This window comes from Eretmochelys imbricata, chromosome 1 (genome assembly GCF_965152235.1).
Source record: "Eretmochelys imbricata isolate rEreImb1 chromosome 1, rEreImb1.hap1, whole genome shotgun sequence".
NCBI classification, from domain to species: domain Eukaryota; kingdom Metazoa; phylum Chordata; order Testudines; family Cheloniidae; genus Eretmochelys; species Eretmochelys imbricata.
In genome coordinates this window covers 34224742-34245945 of record NC_135572.1, presented here as the reverse complement: position 1 = coordinate 34245945, position 21204 = coordinate 34224742, and the positions used below count along the sequence as shown (strand labels likewise).

Sequence of the window (21204 nt, the reverse complement as noted above, 5' to 3'; positions counted from 1 at the left end):
TAGAGTCACTCTCACTGGCCCAATTGAATAATTATTTATACAGAGTGGAACAGCTTCAAGAAGAGAGATAGAGGCACCACCACCCTAGAATAACCAACACCCTGGTGGTTAGGATGCTCACCTGGGGGAGAGACCTGGATTCAAACTTCGGTCTCTCACATGCCAGATGATTACCTTAACCACTGTGCTATTGGGTATAAGACGAGGCAAACATCTCCTCTTCGGTTTTGAGAATAACACCCAAGTCCCACTCTAGTAGTTACACCACATATCGAGGTTTAAGAGTCTGCTCTTGCCTCTCAGCAAACAAACAGACATGTCTTTTATCTCAAGCAATAACGGCTCATGTTTTCAGATACACAATTTGGGTTCAATCCTCACCGACAACCTGACTAGATGGGGTCCATGAATCATTTATATACACCAAGGCCTATACTCCAGCTATAATAAGAACACCAGAAATTAGTTAAGACTAAACTGCATTGGGGAAACCAACCCCTTTGTTTCAGAATATAAACAAAGTTTTATAATATTAGTGAAAAATTCCAGGATCCAATCCTGCATTAGATTCTGTTGAAAGGCAGAATCAGGGGGTCATGCTAGTACCTCTGTTTTCAGGATCGGAGCCTTACTCATTAATGCATAACATCTAGTAATCTGCAATGGGTCATCCATTAATTTCCCACTGTCTTTTAGTCTCACAGTTGCTTGCTGTTAATTTTAAATGGAAAAGCTGTTTTCTCAAACCTTTATGAGAATTCAGTAATAACTTTGCCCTTGCTCAGCCAGTAAATTGTCTTAGTGTATTGGTGATACTACATACAGATAGTTATCCAAAAAAGTTTATTTTCAACATGCTTGCTTAACACTTTGTATGCACAAGCCAACTAGGTTACAAAATTCAATTGCCAAATATGAATGGACTCCTCAAAATGACCTTAAACCTAAGAATTGTGGAAGAATTGTAATTTCCATAGATCTGCACTAATTTTGGACTATTGATTAATATGCAGCCTGCTGGCTTGAATTGGTTTTGCAGGTCTTCTAGTCTTTTAAAAAGACAAAAGCTCCTCTAATACCAGTGTCCCTTACAACATCTGTTGTATTATTTTGGGGGCTTAATTGGAATAACATCTGAAGGTTGGGTAGACTGCAGTGAAAGTAAAGGAAAGATTATATTACAGAACACTTAGTGAATACATTTTACTACGGCTGAAAGCAGCACTAGTAAAGGAGGGTAACTTCAAGATGTGTGTTACCTCTCTGCAGGTGTGCATGTGCTCTTGGAACTGGAAATTCATCAATAGAGCCCATTAGTCAACACCTGCACCTGATACCACCTCATGCTCCCAACCGAGGGTATAAGGAGTAATGCAGACCAAACACTGCTCCAGTTCCTGCTCTTCTGTGAATCCAAAGAGGACCTGAGCAAAAGGGAATGAGGGTGGAATGTGAATACCCACAGGGACCACAAATCTTGAAGAACTCCAGTTCCTAGAAGGTAAGTAACCTTCCTTTCTTCTTCCAGTGCTGATTCACAGGGGTATTCACTATGGATGAGTCCAAAACAGTGTTTCAATTAGAAGGTGGGTGTGAGGAAGCATGATGCACCACAGACTTGAGGATCACTAAATCAAAGGAAGCATTTCCAGCTGAAGCTTGAACTAGTGTATAATACGTGGTGAAGGTGTGAATGGAATCTCAAATTGCTGCTCTCTTTCTCTCTATATATATATATATCTCAGAGGGATTCCTCGCAGAGAAGCCACTGAGGCTGCTTACACTCTAATAAAATGGGCCCTGAGGAGGGGTTTCGAGAAGATCATAAAGAGGAGGACACAGGTGGAAATCCATTCAGAGTCTTTGGGAAAAGAAAGCTTTCCATTTCATTCTTTCAGCAATAGTGATGATAACCTTGGAGACTTCAAGAACGGTTTTGTCCTGTGTAAGTAGAAGGCCAGAGCCCTGTGTACATCAAGTGAGTGGGGCTTCTAGTCCTCCAAGCTATCTATATTCATAGACAGATGTAATGTAAGACGCAGGAGGCTCAAGATTCAAATAGCAGGCTCGTAAGAGTGGATAGGATGAGGCTCAGCTTTATAAGTGGGGACAGGTTTACATTCTGACGGTCACGGTAGTAGGATGGGTGAAAACAGCGCAGTTCTTCATCGGAGGATGTAAGCATGAATAGCTGCCAGATGTATTGTTAGGGAATTGATAAACAGGTCAGATGTCTTCAATGAAAGAAGATATTCCAGAATTAGAGGGATTCCCGATTTCTCAGGAGGTAACTGGTTCTGCTGACACCACAGGGAGAATCACTTCCAATTGGTGGCATAGCACTTCCTTGTAGAGAAAGGATTGGACATCCTATGAGCAGTCTTTCCCTATGTTCCTCGTCCATCTAAAAAACATACTGTCAGAAAGAGGAAAGCTGGACTGGTCTTGCCCTCGTTCTGAGACAGTAGGTTCCAGAATGGCTGAAGGTGAATGCATGGGTGGGAGGCCAACTAGACAGTGGTGAATCAGAATAGCCTCCACTGCTAGGAAGCTATGAGGATCACTGCTGCCTTGTCCAGTTTGATCATCCTGAGGATGCAAGGTAGCAAAGTATGGGAGGGAAGGAACACACCAGTGGGTCCAACCACTGCACCAGGAAAGCATCCCCTCTGGAGCTGAAGCGTTGAGTAGCTCAGGAACAATATGCTGGCTACTTTTTGTTTTGTCTGATAATTCACTGTGGGGAATAATAGAGAACGAGAAATTCTTCTTGTCAGAAAGATTCAGTCTCTCATGTCTTTGTCCAGAGAGGATAACCTGGGCTGGAGCAGTCTACTCTGTTCTGTTACTGCCTGGACCACTAATGAGTTGGGATTAGGGTTGGAAAAACAAATATTCTGCTCTCTTGGAGTGAACAAAGTACTTTTTCTCAGTCCTCTGAGCCATATACCAAATCTTCTTATCCCTCGTCTACACTAGGACTTTAGGTCAAATTTAGCAGCGTTAAATCGATGTAAATCCGCACCCGTCCACACGATGAAGCCCTTTACTTCGATTTAAAGGGCTCTTAAAATCAATTTCCTTACTCCACCCCGACAAGCGGATTAGCACTTAAATTGGCCTTGTCAGCTCGAATTTGGGGTACTGTGGACACAATTCGACGGTATTGGCCTCCAGGAACTATCCCAGAGTGCTCCATTGTGACCGCTCTGGACAGCACTCTCAACTCAGATGCACGATTGTTTGCCGTTGCTCTGATGCAGGGAGGGGCGACTGAGGACACGGCTTACAGGGTTGGCTTCAGGGAGCTAAAATCAACAAAGGGGATGGCTTTACATCAAGGAGTATTTCAGGCAGGACTGCACGGAGGGTTCCAATAAGAAATGGTGCACCTAAGTCATTTTTCTTATTGGAACAAGGAGGTTAGCCTGGCCTCTGATTGATACATGGCTAGATTTACCTCGCTGCACCTTCTCTGTGAGTGACTGCAGTGTGACCTAGAGGAATGAGTCCCCTAGACAGGGGAGGGGGGGAAGCAAATGAGTACAAAACAAATCTGGTCTATTTCTTGTTTTGATCCACTCCATCTATCTTTTACATCTTTGGCTGGCAGCAGACGGTGCAGAAGGACTGCATGCCATCCACATCTCATGGCTGCTCGGCAGAAGATGGTACAGTACGACTGCTAGCCATCCTCATCTCTTGCCTGCCCGGCAGAAGATGGTACAGTACGACTGCTAGCAATCCGTATCGCCTGCCTGCTCACCATAAGACGGTTCAATAGGACTGACCGCAGGACTAAAGAGAATGACCTGGTCAAGTCACTCCAAATTTAGTCCCTGTGCCCATGTCTGCCCAGGCGCTCCCAGCCGACGTGGCCAGGAGCACCTCGGACACGACGATGACGGCTACCAGTCGTATTGCACCGTCTGCTGCCAGAAGGCAATGGGTTGCTGCTACTGTGGAGCAATGCCGTACCGCGTCTGCCAGCACCCAGGAGACATACGGTGATGGTTACCTGAGCGGGCTCCATGCTTGCCATGGTATGGCGTCTGCACAGGCAACTCAGGAAAAAAGGCGCGAAACGATTGTCTGCCCTTGCTTTCACGGAGGGAGGGAGGGAGGGAAGGGGGGCCTGACAATATGTACCCAGAACCACCCGCGACAATGTTTTAGCCCCATCAGGCATTGGGATCTCAACTCAGAATTCCAATGGGCAGCGGAGACTGCGGGAACTGTGGGATAGCTACCCACAGTACAACGCTCCGGAAGTCGACTCTAGCCTCGGTACTGTGGAAGCACTCCGCCGAGTTAATGCACTTAGAGCATTTTCTGTGGGGACACACACACTCGAATATATAAAACCGATTTCTAAAAAACCGACTTCTATAAATTCGACCTTATTCCGTAGTGTAGACATACCCTTAGTAGGCTCCATAGGACCTCATTGATGGGAAGGGCTGGAGGTGGAGGCTGGAGGGAGCTGGACAATGTCCAGGAGTTGGTGGGTAGGTTCCTGAACCTCCTCCAGCAAGATCTGAAGGGAGTCAGCAATCCTCCTTAGGAGGTCCAGGTACTGTTTGTAATCATCTGGAGGCAAGGGAGATGCTGGTGTCAGTACTTCATCTGGGGAGAGCAAGAAGTGCTGCTGGTGGATCTGGCAGTACAGATTGCTCCTCGTCAGTCAAAGGTTCCTGCAAGGACTGTGGCTCCTCTCTGGTTCCTGAAAATACGGATCTTAGCGACCCAATATAGTCAGTGGCCAAAATCATTGGAATATAGAGGTGGGTACCACTGGTTCATTGACCAATAGTGTGGCTTGCCGTGAGGCAGAGACATCCAGGTAACTCTGGAAGCTCTGGCCAGGCTGATGGTTCTTTGCCAGTTTGCTGTTGATACCTTTTGGCTGACGGACAGGAGTCATCAGGCTCAAATGGTGGGGCTGACAGCACCACATGACGTGACTCTGATGAACCAGGGACAGGAGCTCATAAATGGTGCACCAACGGTGCTAGTGCCCCCACCTGACGGCTGGAGCTCAGGACCAACGAACATCACATTGATGGAGTTGGGATGTTTCTCAGCAGAACCAGATGTGAGAAGATTGGAGATTCTGGATCCGTATAAATTTCTAGATGCTTGAGAAGCCTATCAAATTCTCATTGGAGGAGAGCTAGTAGGTGTGTTGGGTTTAAACCAGACCTGCCCATGCCATCTTGGAGGTGGTGGGGACTTGCTGGATTGGTACTGCTCATGTAGATGAAGAACGGTCCCCTTCATGTCTGCTTAGTGCTGGAGTTGAACTTCGCCTCTGAGAGTGCAATTTTGAGGCATTAATTGCTCCTGGCACCATAGGTAGTGGTCATTCTTCTTTGTGAGCTCCGGATGCACCCGATCCAGGGCATGGAATCCCATGTGGTGTCAGAGGTAGATAGATCACTTTTTTGAGCATTTGTAGGGTGATTTTTTTCCTCTTTTTATGAAGGTGTTTACCCTTTCCTTCCTCATGCCTTTGTTTAGAAGAGTCCTTGGGCACGGAGGAATCTGAGCATAGTGAGGTACCTGCACAGGGGTGGTGGTGGGAGATGAAAACCCCAAGTTTATCTAAAACAACTGAAGCTAGTAACTATTAGAAACTTTTAAAAACTAGAAAAGAAATAAAACCTTGTAAACTACTGTAAAAACTGTTTAAAAACTGTGTACAACTATTGTTTCTAGACGTGCATCAGAGGCAAAGACAGAGAGTTCTGACGTGGACCATGCGGAAATGAGAAGAAACTGAAGATGCAGTCAGCCTGCCCTGTCCTTTATCGCCTCAGATGGAAGTATGAGGCAAGCCAGGGTGCATGCACGGACCAACAGATACTACTTTCAAATGCTCCAACTCCAGATGCATGTCGCGCATGTGTAACCCCTCAGTGGAATATAATTGGAGATCATCACTTGAAGAACCATCAATGGATCCTGGAGCTGGAGGGGTGCTGCTGGAGGCTCAGGTTGGCTAAATGGGGAGCGTGAGGGCCCCGGGGCCAAATAGGGCTTCATGGATAGCTCCAGAAGGTGTCTCCAGAGTCGGAACTTCTGAGACTGCCTGGTGTGTGGGGGAAAAAAAACACAACAGATACCACACCTCAAGGGGATGTGCATTTCCCTGAGGCAGTACAGGCAGCTCTTGTGCGGGTCACTCACTGGGAAGACCTGTAGGCAGGCCAGGCAGGGTTTGAAGCCTTGAGCTTTGGGCATGATTGGTACCCCAAATTGTGTGGGAACGAAGGGAAGAGACACCCTGATTCCCAAACTAACTAATCTATCTAACTATAAAAACTACAATTATTTACAGGTCTGAAAATCAATCAGGAATGCTGGAAAGAGGACAGACACAGAAGGTTCTGTTCCAGAGCACAAGTGGTAGAAAGAAACTGGAGAGAGAGCTGGTCCATGCTGCACTGAATGCCCTTGATTGGGAGCATGAGGAGGCGCAGACCAACAGACATGGCTACTGAAGAATTTCTGGTTCTGTGCACATAGAACACATGTGCATCCACAGGTGCCAGCTCTTAAAGAACTGATGGTAATTCGGTGCAGTACGGTATAACTGTACTAGGCACAAAGACGTGTTCTTAGGGCACTGGAGTCATACAAAAAATGCAAGAGAGACAGTGGGTTCAATAGCCGTGGACTGATTTCTCTGTACTTGTTTCATTTTTTTTGGGGGGGGGGGGGAGGGGCTTGGACACAAATAGCTTTTTAAAATAATAATTATTGCTATGACTGGGTGAAAAAACGTCATGTTATTTTGCTTTTTTTGCAAATCCATTAAAAATTTGTTCTGTTGCCAATGGGGATAGTACTTGGTTTTATTTATTTTTTGTCATACATACATAAACAAATATCATTTTGTACTGTGTAAATTCCAGTCATCGATACTCCAACTCCTCCCACATTTGAACTAACAGAAAAGCACGTACCTCTTAATAACACTTTCACCACACATTAAACAAATAAACAAATGTAACTTAGATTTATTTTTCTCAACAAGGAGCTTAGATATGCAGTTTCAGAAGCCACATAAAATTTATAACAGCAGTGCCTATGAAGCTGAAAAGTAACATTACCTCTGCAGTAAACCTAATGAACGTATTTTGCGTCTTATAAATTTTTTTGCCAGACAGCATGCCGCCCAGAATTCAACCACATAGGACACTCTTTCATGGACAGCAACTGTTCAGATCCCATCTCATTTAGATTTTCTAGACACTTTTGAAAGTAGTGCATTAGAGTGTTCTCCATAACATTTTTCACATTTCCTAGCAATACGTGAGATCAAGCAACCTCTTCATCAAATCTTAACCAAGTAACTGAGCTGTAGTTCTGATGGACATACCTCTATGCTTTGGCAAAAGTTTCCGCTACACAGAAATAACAGAACATTAGAGACAGTCATACACTGTTTTATGAAGAAACATTCTGCCAAAGAACTCACAAGAAGTCTCACACTGACAGTACTCGAACATGTACTGAAGTACTCTCCTGAATCAGGGTCTATGGTGGTGGTGTTGCATAATGCACCATACAGATAGACTGCTGCACCCACACTGAGCCCCAGAGGTTGATGGGGCTTTGTGCAGATGATGTACAATTCAGGCTCAGGGCCTAAGACAAGACAGTCTATCAGAATTAACCTCCAAGTACATAGAATACCAGTGTCTTTCTAGACAAAAAGGTCCAAAGTCACTTTATTCAACAATTTGAATATAGACAATAAGCCAATATTTCTGATTACTTATATATTCTGTGCAATGCCACTTGCTAACAAAAAGTAGTTTATAATTTCCTAAGATTTTGGGAAGGAACTCCAGCAATAAATAATGACAGCTTGATTCTACTGAGATAGCTTTTCCCAAAGTTATTTCTAGTGATCCAAAGTAACTGTACAAATACCTTGATTATTCAGCTCCATACAAACTAAAATGTTTTTAAAACTTAACACAGAACTTTTAAATAAGTTTTTCTAAAAATTATGGGTTTAATTTATTGTTATGGTTATATACAAATGATTAATTTTCTAAAATTAAAGTACTATTTTATTTAAGCATGTGCCCAAATTTAAGCATGTGAATAGTCTAATTCAGAATAATGGTGCTACTCACACAGCTAGCTGCTTTGCTGGATTGGGGACTTAGTGAATGAACAGTATTTAAGGAAAACTCCAAAGTAAATATACCAATGTATCTCTGCCAACTTGAAATCTAGTCAATTAAAAAAAGAAGCAGTTTCTGACATTATACGTAATGCAGTTTCCCTACCAATTGTGTACATTTAAAATCACACTTTCCTGGGTTTTTTTGTTTGTTTTTTTAAAAGTTTCACACCGCAAGAGGAGAGAGGAAGAAATACAACCAGGAAAATACTTATTCTACACGGGATAAAATGTGATTGATTATTCGCAAAGTGCTGTCAAATGCACAAAACAAAATGGAAAAAACAAGTGTTTCGCCTCTAATTTGTAGACAGTCATTTTAGGTGTTTCCTATAAAACAAACTTCAGACAGAAATGTGATTTTTAAATTCACCGTGATTTTTTTAGGATGAATTTTTGATCCGTCTAATCTAGGGCTTCTCAATAGAATTGGTCATATAATGGGTGATTTCTTGAGATATGACATTTGGTCATGGACCATCTTCTCTCCCAAACACAAGGAGATCACACAAAGGGAGACATGAGACACCTACAGCAGTTGCAAAGAGTGTTTGATTTTTTCCACTCCTTTTTTAAGTTTAGTTGATCAAAAATGTTTATTGGAGCCAAAATGTCATCACTGCAAATAAATAAATAAATAAATAAATGCATTTTTACAGTGAGATAGCTAACTTGAGTTTTTACCTCAATGAAGCTAGTTGCAGTCAACACTACGTCTCTCCCTTACTTGGGGCAGATCTTGACTAGCAACACTGAGGTAATACTACAGTGCCTTGTCCCCACTAGGATTTTAAAATGAGATAACTAACTTGATTTAGCTATCTTGCTGTAAAACACACACTTTTTATGGCAGTGAAAACATATAGCCCATAAAGTTCTGGGATGGCCAACACCAGCATCCCTGCTTGAAGTCTGGAGTCTAGTCCATTCCCTGCCACCTGGCTGGAAAGCTGTGTGTCAGTATAATGTACCAGACACCAAGTACATGTCTACACTACCAGCTCTCGTCATTTGTCCTAGTCGTGGAACATTCTGATGAGAAAAATTTCCTTTAGAATCAGTTCTAAAGCTTGCCAACTTCAGAGCACAACTGCCTCCAGAACATATACAAAAGTGTTATTTTTTAATGTTTTTTATCCCCCCAGGTTTATTCTAAAACCAGAAAATGCTGATTTATGTTCCTGCCTGATTGATCTGGGTTTTTTTTTTTTTTTTTTAAATAAAGAATCAATGGGGTTTTATTTTAAAGATATACATTATTAGTGTTTTGTTTTCTGAAAAAGCTCAATATGGAGAAAATAGAAATCTGTTAGTTGCTAAATATGTTTGGCAGTTAAGACAAAGTTTAGAAAATGATATTTCTGTAGTTTTATTTGCCTAGCTAATCTTTAAAAATACATGAAAAGTTCTGTGAGATACTACTTCCATCTACCTCAGTGTTTCTATTAGCATTTAAAATGTTTATTTACAAAACACACCTACTGGGTCTAGGCATACACATATTAAGCACACAAATTAGGACAGAGAGACAGAGCCAGCTAAAATGAACTTTAAAATAATTAAAAGAAGAAACTCAACCACTCTTTAAAGATCTTTAGTTATTTATGTAGCAAATGTAAGTAGATCATGCTTTTACTCAGACAAGTTTACGATTTAAGCAGGCAACAAGCAGATGAGAAATATGGAAAAACAAAAGCATGTGATTGAGCAAATAGTGAAGTTTGCCATGTGTCTCTCACATCTCCTTCTAAAAAAATAATTTCTTGCCCCTTTTGTTAATTCTCATTCCAAAGTGGGTGAGGAACAGGAGTTAATAGGGCTGGTAGAAGAGGAGACAATTTGAGAGAGGTATTTGAATTAGAGCAAGGACCATAGTGTGGAGGTATGGTGGACTGGGAGAGAGCTCCAGTTATACAGGACCATACGGAAGGTGGCACAGATGAGAATGGGGAGAGACAGAGAAGAGAGACAGGCAGGAGCTAGGATTGTGCAGGGCTTTTTAAAACAAGGATGAGGATCTTCCATATGTGGAGAGAATAAGAAGATTAAGACTTTTCAGGTTGGAAAAGAGACGGCTAAGAGGAGATATGATAGAGGTCTAAAAATCATGGTTGGTGTGGAGAAAGTAAATAAGGAAGTGTTATCTACTCCTTCTCTTAACACCATAAGAACTAGAGGTCACCAAATGAAATTAAATAGGCAGCAAGTTTAAAACAAACGAAAGGAAGCATTTCTTCGCACAATCAACCTGTGGAACTCTTTGCCAGAGGATGTTGTTAAGGCCAAGACTATAACAGGATTCAAAAAAGAACTAAATTCATGGAGGATAGGTCTATCAATGGCTATTAGCCAGGATGGTCAGTGATGGTGTCCCTAGCCTCTGTTTGCCAGAAGCTGGGAATGGGCAATGGGGATGGATCACTTGATGATTACTTGTTCTGTTCATTCCCTCTGGGGCACCTGGCATTGGCCACTGTCAGAAGACAAGATACTCGGCTAGATGGACATTTGGTTTGACCAAATATGGCCCTTCTTACGTTCTTATCTTAAACAGGTATGTGAGCCTACTGGTGGAGGAGTGCATGCTGCTTAGGGCTGCAATCATATCAGTGATGATATACAGCTCTACCTTTTTCACAGGACCTTGGCGGTATCGAGTCTCTACTTGCCCAGAGTCTGGCCACATTTGGGGATTAGATAACAGCTGGCTGAAGCTGACTTCCGGTAAGATATTGGTGATATCAACTGGGCTGGTGGTGGGGAGAACCATCCAGAAATGATACGGTCAGTAGCTCAACTGAGGGGATAGGTTTACTCTTTGTTAATATTTGCAACTTCAGATGTTTGTTAGGCACTCTGATAACGGTGATGAGTTGGTATAAGTCCCTATATAAATCCTTGGTGTGCTTCTGGATTTCCAAGTAGGAGCAATAGCTGAGAGTGATTTCCTCTATCTTCACCTGAAAAGGAAGTTGCAACTTCTGCTTTCAGATGTTCTGGATTTTTTGTTGGGACATGTATAGGAGTTGTGTCGAGGGACTTGAGTTTCTCAAACATAGAGCCCTTTGCAGTACCCTTCACAAAGATTAGCAACTGATCAGTACCACCTTTCTCAGATCCCTGACTGAAAAAAAACCCAGCCACTGGTAGTATTTGCAGACTCAAACACTTCATGTTTAATCCCATCCAAGGCAGCTGACAGCTAAAAGAATTAACCCACAAAACCAGTGCAATCTCAGTACCATATTCAGATCTCAGAGAAGACTGAAAGGTGTCAAGGTTATCTAAGTGTTCAGGTAAAAGTCAAAGCCACCTTACCACAGAGTTCTCAGTATCCATTCCCAAAATGGAAATAGTTGATGAGTGGTCAGCATCAAGACATATTTTTGCAGAAGGGATCACTTGAGAGATGATGGCTCCGACCTCCCAAGGGGAGACAGTGACAGATGCCACCAAAACACAGATCAATGATCCCACTAATAAAGGCAATGAATTCAACTTGGTCACAAGCATGAAGCACTCTCAATGTCTCTTGAAGCTTTGTGAAAAAAAGCTGACACTCAGCTAGAGAAGATATCGTGATTGACCCCCAAAAAGCATCTACCAGATGTAGAAGCAGCTAATCCAGTCTAAAGATGATGGATATTAATAAACAAAACAGAGGAATGACCTGACAAGAAGTAGTCGTCTACTGAAGAAGTATATTATTTCTGACTAAAGACAGCCCTGATTCACCAGGCTGTTCATAACCTGGATTAGTTATGCTGATTGTGACTTCAATTATATTATTGCTAGAGCCATGGACCTAAAACTTCCAAGAAACTTTTAGAGCACAGTTTCCACTAGTAGTTCTCTAATCTTCCTCCTCCATCTGCAACAGATCATCATCTTACTAAAGTGACGTATGAGGAAAGCATAAACAAAAGGTACTTTTAGATGCCACTGTATTAACAGTCAAGAACAAAAAATGCTTTATAACCTCTTCCAGGCCATCAACAGAGTGACCTACTGGCTGTGTTCTGTCTACCTCAGAGAACTCTGAAACCTAAGTCCTTTAAACCAAAAGGAAGACTAGTACACAATAGGTCCCATGACCTGATGTGAGCAAAGCTGAGCCCCAATATAAACCTGAATTTAATAAATCAGACTTTAATCCTGATTTTGCCACATGCCTCATTAACCAATCCCAGACCATAAAATAGGATTGAGGGTGGACAACTGCTGAGAATAGTCTTATGCTTGTTACATGGCAAAGAGGTCCTCAGCTAACTTATAAATGTCATTAAAGGCAAAGATGCTGAAATCACTAAGGACTCCAAGACCATCCATAATTTTTAGCTGCTCTAATCTACCCAACTAATTAAACTCAAGACACCATAACTGCACTCTGGCCCCTCTGGTTTCTGTTGCATTTTATCATGGTTAACTAGAAATTCAAAAGTAGTTTAAAAAATTGACACTTTTACTTGAGTTAAATATGAAAATACTCCATATAATATTTTCTGTATTGTTTTGGTATTTATACTGTCCCAAATTTTTCAATTTGCTGCATATTTTCGTGTTGTCAAATATCTGCAACAGCTGTTGTGGGAAAGGAAGAGAAGGTGGAAGTTCTGACAGTTGGGCTGAAATAAGGTGGGGCTTCTGTACATGGGAAGGCGTGGAAGGCAGTCTGGGATGGGGGGGGAAGGGAGGAGAAGCAGCTCCTCTTTACCATCCATTTGTGAGCAAGGGTTTAGGTAACTTAATTTTGTGATGACTGGAAAGGATTTGAATTACTCCCTCATCCAGCAAACCTTAACAACCAGTTGTTCCATTCTTCACAACTGCATCCAACAGTGATGTCTCGCTCCTAAAATTATCAGTGAAACAATGTTGGCATTTTAAATGATCAGTTAGGTTTTAGAGTTGCCATGGCATAGATAAACGGGAAAGCTCTTTTTGAAGGAATGTCTGTTTGCAGGCTCAAGGAGATAGCACAACATGTGTTTTCATGAGGTTCATAGAATCATAGAATATCAGGGTTGGAAGGGACCTCAGAAGGTCATCTAGTCCAATCCCCTGCTCAAAGCAGGACCAACACCAACTAAATCATCCCAGCCAGGGCTTTGTCAAGCTGGGCCTTAAAAACCTCTAAGGAAGGAGATTCCACCACCTCCCTAGGTAATCCATTCCAGTGCTTCACCACCCTCCTAGTGAAAAAAGTTTTTCCTAATATCCAACCTAAACCTCCCCCCAATGCAACTTGAGACCATTGCTCCTTGTTCTGTCTTCTGCTACCACTGAGAACGGTCTAGAGCCATCCTCTTTGGAACCCTCTTTCAGGTAGTTGAAAGCAGCTACCAAATCCCCCCTCATTCTTCTCTTCCGCAGACTAAACAATCCCAGTTCCCTCAGCCTCTCCTCATAAGTCATGTACTCCAGTCCCCTAATCATTTTTGTTGCCTTCCGCTGGACTCTTTCCAATTTTTCCACATCCTTCTTGTAGTGTGGGGCCCAAAACCGGACACAGTACTCCAGATGAGGCCTCACCAATGTCAAATAGAGGGGAACGATCACATCCCTCGATCTGCTGGCAATGCCCCCATCTTATACAGCCCAAAATGCCACTGGCCTTCTTGGCAACAAGGGCACACTGTTGACTCATATCCAGCTTCTTGTCCACCGTAACCCCTACTTACTTTGAAGGTTCTCTTTGCAACTATAAGGGCTAGAAATTTACTTTTTAAGGTGATGGATTCTGACACTATTTTTCAGCAGAGTCTGGATGCAGAATACATAGGCTTTCATTACACTACATTTTCTTACAGTAAAAAGCACAGCACAAAGCTTGTATATGCTACACACAAACTACCAATGAGTGTTGTCCAACGAATGGGTATATTAACAATAAACATATGACGAGTGCAAGTTCTGAAGACAATTCAAGTCCTAAGAACACATCTAGGGAAAACCACCTTTTCAGCACTACATTGCTTTCCAATTCCCAATGGTTTGAGAGGAATTCACATTCAATTGGTTATGTATTCAGAAAACTATTACGCCTTAAATTCTGGTAATTTCCTCTTGCACTGATGTATGTTTGTTTTGGTTTTGGTGCACTATAAGTGCCTGTTTAATGACAGGTTTCAGAGTGCAAGCCGTGTTAGTCTGTATCAGCAAAAAGAACGAGGAGTACTTGTGGCACCTAAGAGACTAACAAATTTATTTAAGCATAAGCTTTTGTGGGCTAAAACCCACCTCATCAGATGCATGCAGTGGAAAATACAGGAGGAAGATATATAGATATACACACCCATTTTTTCATGTTCTGTGTGTATATTTATATATCTACTGTATTTTCCACTGCATGCATCCGATGAAGTGGGTTTTAGCCCACAAAAGCTTATGCTCAAATAAATTTGTTAGTCTCTAAGGTGCCACAAGGACTCCTTGTTCTTTTTGTATAATTACAGAATTTAAATGACTGAGTTTTGATTTCCATGTTGCCCATTATCTGATTCCAGCAACTATTTTGGCAGTTTAATTTATTCTCAATGATCTTGTTATATATACGCACCTTAAAAAAAAAAAAAAAGAGAAAAACTCTTGTAAATATTCTGGGTGATCTTTTATTCAATGAATTAATGTATAGGGTACTCATCTCAAGATGATGTTTGTTTTAGATATAAACACTGTGCTGATCAGAACATACTTCACGTCTGAAGAGTATTTAAAAACCACTAGTTACTACATTACATTTAATGGGAGGTTTGCTTACACGTCTATTCTGATGGGATGAGAATTGGAATTTCAATATCATCAAGAATGAAAAACAAGAGAAAGTTCTTTGCAATGCAAAAAGTGTAACAAATTCCACGTTCACTTTAAAATACTGAAATAATGATGAAGTAATGAAGCACTCAACATTGATGTTAGGGATCACAACTAGAGCAGTGGCTTAAAAAGGTGTATGGCAGAGCCAGCTGTTATTCAGAATGGCTTCACGTAAAACAAGTTCCTCAGCTAGCCTAATTTAATACTTCAATTGTTTCTTATTACACTGAATCATCAGTTAAGAGCCTACCTGACGTTTTGGAGAATTTGCTGTGCTGGGATTGATATTCCGCAATGCCTAAGAGTAAAAAATAAGATGGATAAAAATTACTTTAAGCTACACGATTTGGCTGTGCAGGCTGACTTACAAACACCATCTTGTAGTATCAAGTCCCCAAGACAGCCCGAGATGAGACAAGGTAAGGGATTTAAGAGTTGATGAAAATCACTTTACAATGAAACAAAACTCAAAGATTTATGGAGCATGTGAACATGACAGAAAAGCTTAACGGCGAAGAAGAACATGGAGGGAACTGACGGTCACCTGATCCAAAGTTAGTCAGATTTCTCAAGGAGAGCTGAGGTAGGAAAACTAGAAGGCCCATCTAGAAGCATGCTAGCACAGGGTAGACGTTTGCTGGAGGATTAATAGCGAAGCAGGAACAGCAGAAGACTGGGTGCTTAAGCAGAAAGGGAGTCCTGATGCTATCTTATTTAGGCACACCTTAAGAAGTAGTATCGAATTTTAAAGATGACCCAACCTATATCAAGAGATGCTAAAGATTCCTACAAACAGGCCTTGAGTTCAGAAGGGACAATAGGAGTCAGACTCCAGGTCAAGGACAGAATGTCACAGGTGACAAAGAAAAAGGAAGAGGGCATGAAGATATTATTCTCTCCTGATATAAGGCCCATCACCAAAGTGGAAAGGGAAGAGGACAAGACTTTAAAAGTTTTTCTCAAAACAAAAGACTAGGGTGTCAGTGCTTTCTTCATCAGTGCTACAAAACTGAAGATAACCTAAATTTCTGGGACAAGATGGTAGCCAATCTTCTACCAAAAACCCAGAAAGAAAAATGTTAATGGAACTTTTAAAGTGGCGATTGTAGAAACAGACATCATGGTCTGGTTGGATTTTCTTCCCCAAGGTTACCCAGTTTCAAAACTAACAAAGTCCATAATCTACAACTGAATCTGGGTAAATTGTTAAAATTAAAAGCTAGTTAAAACAAAGTAAAAAAAGAACATGTTAAATGCTCTGTTAAGTATGCTGCTTGTAAGTAAATAATTACACTTTTGGAATTCCTTCCTTATGACGGCAATATAAGCAATGCCTCACATATATATATATTTTTTTTCCTCACATTTTCCTTCCTGTAACTCATTTAAAGAAGCTGCTTATAATGGGTTGTGTGTTTAGTTAGTGTATCAATATACTTAATTCATTACTGACTGGATATTTGGAGCACCTTTACCCCATGTTGAAAGCTGGCTTAACTAAATTACAGTGCATGATGTTTTCCTTTTGTCTTTACAGCGTTCCTACTTATATTGCTGTTATCCTTTGAAAACACTGGGCTATTTGAATAGTGAATATTTTTACAGCACTTTCCATCTTCAAAGTGCTTTCAACCATTAATCTTCACAATACCCTGCGAGATAGTAAATAAACGTTACCGCATTTTACAAATGGAGAAACTTGGGTGGAAAGTTTAATTGGGTTGCCCAAGGCCACAAAGGGAGTCAGAGCTGGGATTCAAAATCCAGGGTTCCTGCCTCCCAGACCGACCAATCTGATACGTAACCTTAGTTCTCTCAATGACCAGTTTTTGTTACTAGAAAAGTTCTAGAGGGAATGGCATAACATTTAAGCACCAGGTTTAAAATACCTAGACACAAGAGAACAACAGGGTCCAAACCCAGCAAAGCCTATTCAATTGTTCAGCCTGCACACCATTTGGAAGTGGATGAATTTCAGTAATGAGGTGATTCCTCTACATAGAGCATGTAACTTGAAAAACACTTTTGTATCCTTTGGATTGCAATGTGTTCTAAAATCATACTTAAAAAAAAAGTTTATATTGAAAAGGTTTTTCCTTAAAATGAAGGACAAAGCAGATGTGAGGAACCAGCCGCTCTGGCTCTTGTTTGAGTCTGAGCTCTTTGGATGTGAAAAACGTTCTCAGAGAAATCTCCAATGAGATCATTCCTCTGTGGTGCTCTCTTACTTGTACCACCCTAATGACACTTCAACTAGTGAAGATGTTTGCTCTTTGGGAATTTTGCTTAGGAAAAACTCTTGCATCTAACAAGTCTAGAGCAGTGGTTTTCAAACTTTGGATTGCGACCTAGTACTGGGTCGCCTTGCTCAGCACCCAGGGACCCTGGCGGCTGGCCAATAAAAGCTAGTAGTCCCTACCTGTTCTGACAAGGCGCTGAGCCCTGGAAGCGGCCAGCAGCAGGTCCGGTTCCTAGGCAAGGAAGCCATGGGGCTCTGCGCGCTGCCCCCACCCCAAGCACTGGCTCCGCACTCCCTTTAGGCAGCGGGTGGTGTCTGCGGGGAAGAGCTGCGTGGAGCTGCTTGTGCGTCTCCACCTAGGAACCGGACCTGCTGCTGGCCACTTCCAGGGCGCAGTGCAGTCCACGGTGCCAGGACAGGCGGGAAGCCTGCCCCTGTACCCCGGCTGCACAGCTGATCGGGAGCCACCGGAGGTAAGCTGACACCCCAATCCTCTGCCTCAGCCCTGAGCCCCCCCCAAATCTGGAGCCCCCTCCTGCACTCCAAACCCCTAATCCCCAGCCCCACCCCAGAACCTGCATCCCCAGCTGAGCCCTGACCCCTCTCCTGCACCCCAACCCCCTGTCCAAGCCCAGAGCCCCCTCCCACACCTGAGCCCCTCTTTCCCGGCACCAGCCCTGAGCTCCCTCACACATCCCAAACCCCTCATCCCCAGCTCCATTGGGTCGCGGGCATCAACAATTTTCTTCCATCGGGTCGCCAAAAAAAAAGTTTGAAAACCACTGGTCGAGAGCTTCTGCTACTGAGGTGACATCATAATGAATGTAGCCAAGTCCTTGTGTGGTCTCTGGTGCTTTACGCTTGCTGGAATTGCCACGTAAGTGCAACAACAAAAACATACAAAAAATATAGTGGAAGTCTGTGTCTAACCTGTGGCCTCACCTGCCGAAGCAGTTCTTGATGCTTCAGTCGCAGCCTCTCTTTCTCCATCTGCAGCTGTTGCAGTCTCATCTGTTGCTGCTGATTGGAGCTGCCCCCGCCCATCACTCCACCTTGAGGACTCTGAGGAGCCAGTGGGGGTGGTTGTTTCACTGGAGCACTTTGGCTGATGCGCTGATTCATAGCTATGGAGTCAAAAGAATAAAATGTACATTTTAAAATGACATTCAAACATACAGGAAAGGAAAGAAACATGCTGAAAGTAATTTGACAGAACCTGTAACCCACTGCAAACCACGGCACTACAGACCATACACCTGCACTGATTTTCCACAGGTTGCGAGGCAGAAGCCCAAAATAGGCAGATGCTATTGTTGTGGGATCAGAGTATGCTCAAATTTTCAAGAAAGCACGCGCTCAACTTGTACATGCATTTTTTGAAACGCTGGCTCTATGGTTTAAAGGTGGTACCAAAACACAGCTGTTCATTCCAAATGGCAGTAATCCAAACATGAAGATAAAATTTGATGATTTTCACCTCCACTTTTTATAGTTGTTTATTCTCATCTTTAGGACAAGTCCAGGCACATTAAACTCATGTTCTTGAGATGACTCGATATTGCTTTCACAGAACCCTACATATTTAAATGACAAAACACATATTGAATCATCTCATCTCTGTCCTCTTACTTTGAATAATTCCCCGATACATTTTCTAGTTTTAAATGACCCAGTTGATGGTCTTTTATGACTTCCCCTAAGAGACTATTACATAGTAGAATCTTATTGTGTCAAGGAAGCTTTTTACAACAGTCAACCTAATTTTTCCTTCAAATTTCATCCAGTTATACCTTCCTGTGCAATCCAAAGCAATTTTTCACCATCCTTAATGCTGAAAATTTCAGATATTTGTATGTTCCTACCCTCTGTTCAGCCAACATGTACACACTTAGGTCTATAAATAAAATCAATCCCTCATTTAGAGTTCTTAAAACTCCCTCCCAATTTGTCATTAAGTCTGGTTTTGAAGCACTCAGAACTGAAATGTAATGTGACAGTGGTTTTACTGAAGTCATACAGAACTTCTATATTCTGTGATGCTTTTCTATGCATCTTCTTCCCCAGCTTCATCCTCTCAGGTCATTCTGGTGATAATTTCTGATGGATGAAGGGAGAAGAAAGATGGTGGTGGCAGAAGACACAGGCTCTAAAATATTAGTTGCAAACAGTTAAGACTTTTTTGAAGTAGCTATTCAATAGGCACAGAGGAGGATTCTTAGTCTCTACTATGGTATCTGCAGGTTCTCAAACAACAGATTTAGTCTGCACAGAATTTCTGCTGTAGCCAGACTACATTGCTTCAGGGGCAGATTTCAGCACCCCCAGTTGTGAGAACATTTCTTATCATTTTGCAGAGAAAACTGGACATGCAAAGCATGGTCTGAACTCTGAGCATTGCAGCCAAGCGGGATCTTGAAAGGCTGGAGACTAAGCTGTCTCTGATTCAGAATTAGGCAAGTGACGCTGAGACTCTGGATGTGATGGGCAAACTTTGTTTCACAACTGGTTTTTGAGTCTACAGTAGAACCTTAGAGTTACAAACACCAGAGTAAAAAGAAAAGGAGTCCTTGTGGCACCTTAGAGACTAACCAAATTATCTGAGCATAAGCTTTCGTGAGCTACAGCTCACTTCATCAGATGCATCACTTCACTGGATGTAACTCACAAAGCTTATGCTCAAATAAATTGGTTAGTCTCTAAGGTGCCACAAGTACTCCTTTTTTTTTTTTTTTTGCAAATACAGACTAACACGGCTGCTACTCTGAAACCTGTCAAACACCAGAGTTACGAACTGACCAGTCAACCACACACCTCATCTGGAACCAGAAGTATGCAATCAGGCAGCAGCAGACACCAAAAAAAAGTAAACACACTACAGTACAATATTAAACGTAAACTACTAAAAAAAAATGAAGGAAGAACAGCATTTATCTTCTGCATAGTAAAGTTTCAAAGCTGTAGTGAGTCAATGTTCAGTTGCAAACTTTTGAAAGAACAACCATAATGTTTTGTTCAGAGTTATGAACAACCTCCATTCCTGAGGTAACTCTGAGGTTCCACTGTATGTCCTTCCTGACCAGTGAAAGTTGGTGAGGGGCCAAGTGCTGTGTCCACAGATGGCACTTGTTAATGCCTTGTTTTAAAGGAATGCAGGCAGGGGTGAAAGTAAGTTAAAGGACTTACCAGTAGGCTGGAGTCCTGAGCAGGGGGCGTGGCCTCAACCGGAAGAAGCAGGGCCTTAAATCCGTGGGCCCTTTAAATCTTGATTTAAAGGGCCCAGGGCTCCAGCTGCGGTAGTGGCTCCTGGCTGCCACCGCTACCCAGGGACTCTGGCAGAGCTTTAAAGGGCCTGGGGCTCTGCTGTGGTAGCAGCTGCCAGAACCCCGAGCCCTTTAAAGCTCTGCCTGAGCTCTGCTGCCCGAGCCCTGGGGTAGCGGCAGCGGGGCTCCATTGGTGATTTAAAGGGCCCTGGGGCTCCAGCCACAGCTACTGTCCTGGACCTTTAAATCCCCGCCAGAGCCCTGGGGTCGCGGCGGCGGGGCTCCAGCGGCGATTTAAAGGGCCCTGGGGCGGTAGCAGCGGCTGGAGCTCTGGGGCCCTTTAAATCCCCGCCGGAGCCCTGCCGCCGCTACCCCAGGGCTTTAAATTGCCATCTGGGAAAGCCGGTCCAGGTATGCCGTACCGGCTCTTGCTGGTATGCCGTACTGGAGCATACTGGTTTACTTTCACCTCTGAATGCAGGGCACACTATGTTTTTAAAGAAACACGTACAACCTCTGCTTAAGAAACCACCTATTGAAACGGTCAACCTGGATAATTATGACAATCTTCCATTCTGAGTTAAGAATAGGAAGAAGGCTAGATGACAGAACTCAGTATCTAGGAGCCTCAGACCTTTGTCAATCTGCTTTTATCTCTAAATGATACTGGTGGTGCGGGTCACTGATCT

General features: G+C 42.6%; 1 protein-coding gene across 8 annotated transcripts in view; it reads right to left on the bottom strand.

Annotated features, from left to right (window-relative positions):
- The window catches only part of YAP1 (Yes1 associated transcriptional regulator), a 151736-nt gene that overhangs the window by 24688 nt on the left and 105844 nt on the right, over nt 1–21204 (bottom strand). For 2 of the 8 annotated variants that reach the window (XM_077808513.1, XM_077808548.1), the window contains 2 exons: nt 18186–18379; nt 15267–15314 (listed from right to left, as the gene is read on the bottom strand). In XM_077808513.1, coding sequence (XP_077664639.1) covers nt 15267–15314; nt 18186–18379 — 242 coding nt within the window. The remainder of the gene's footprint in view (nt 1–15266; nt 15315–18185; nt 18380–21204) is intronic. The other 6 variants (XM_077808522.1, XM_077808557.1, XM_077808530.1 and 3 more) reach the window with 3 other exon arrangements.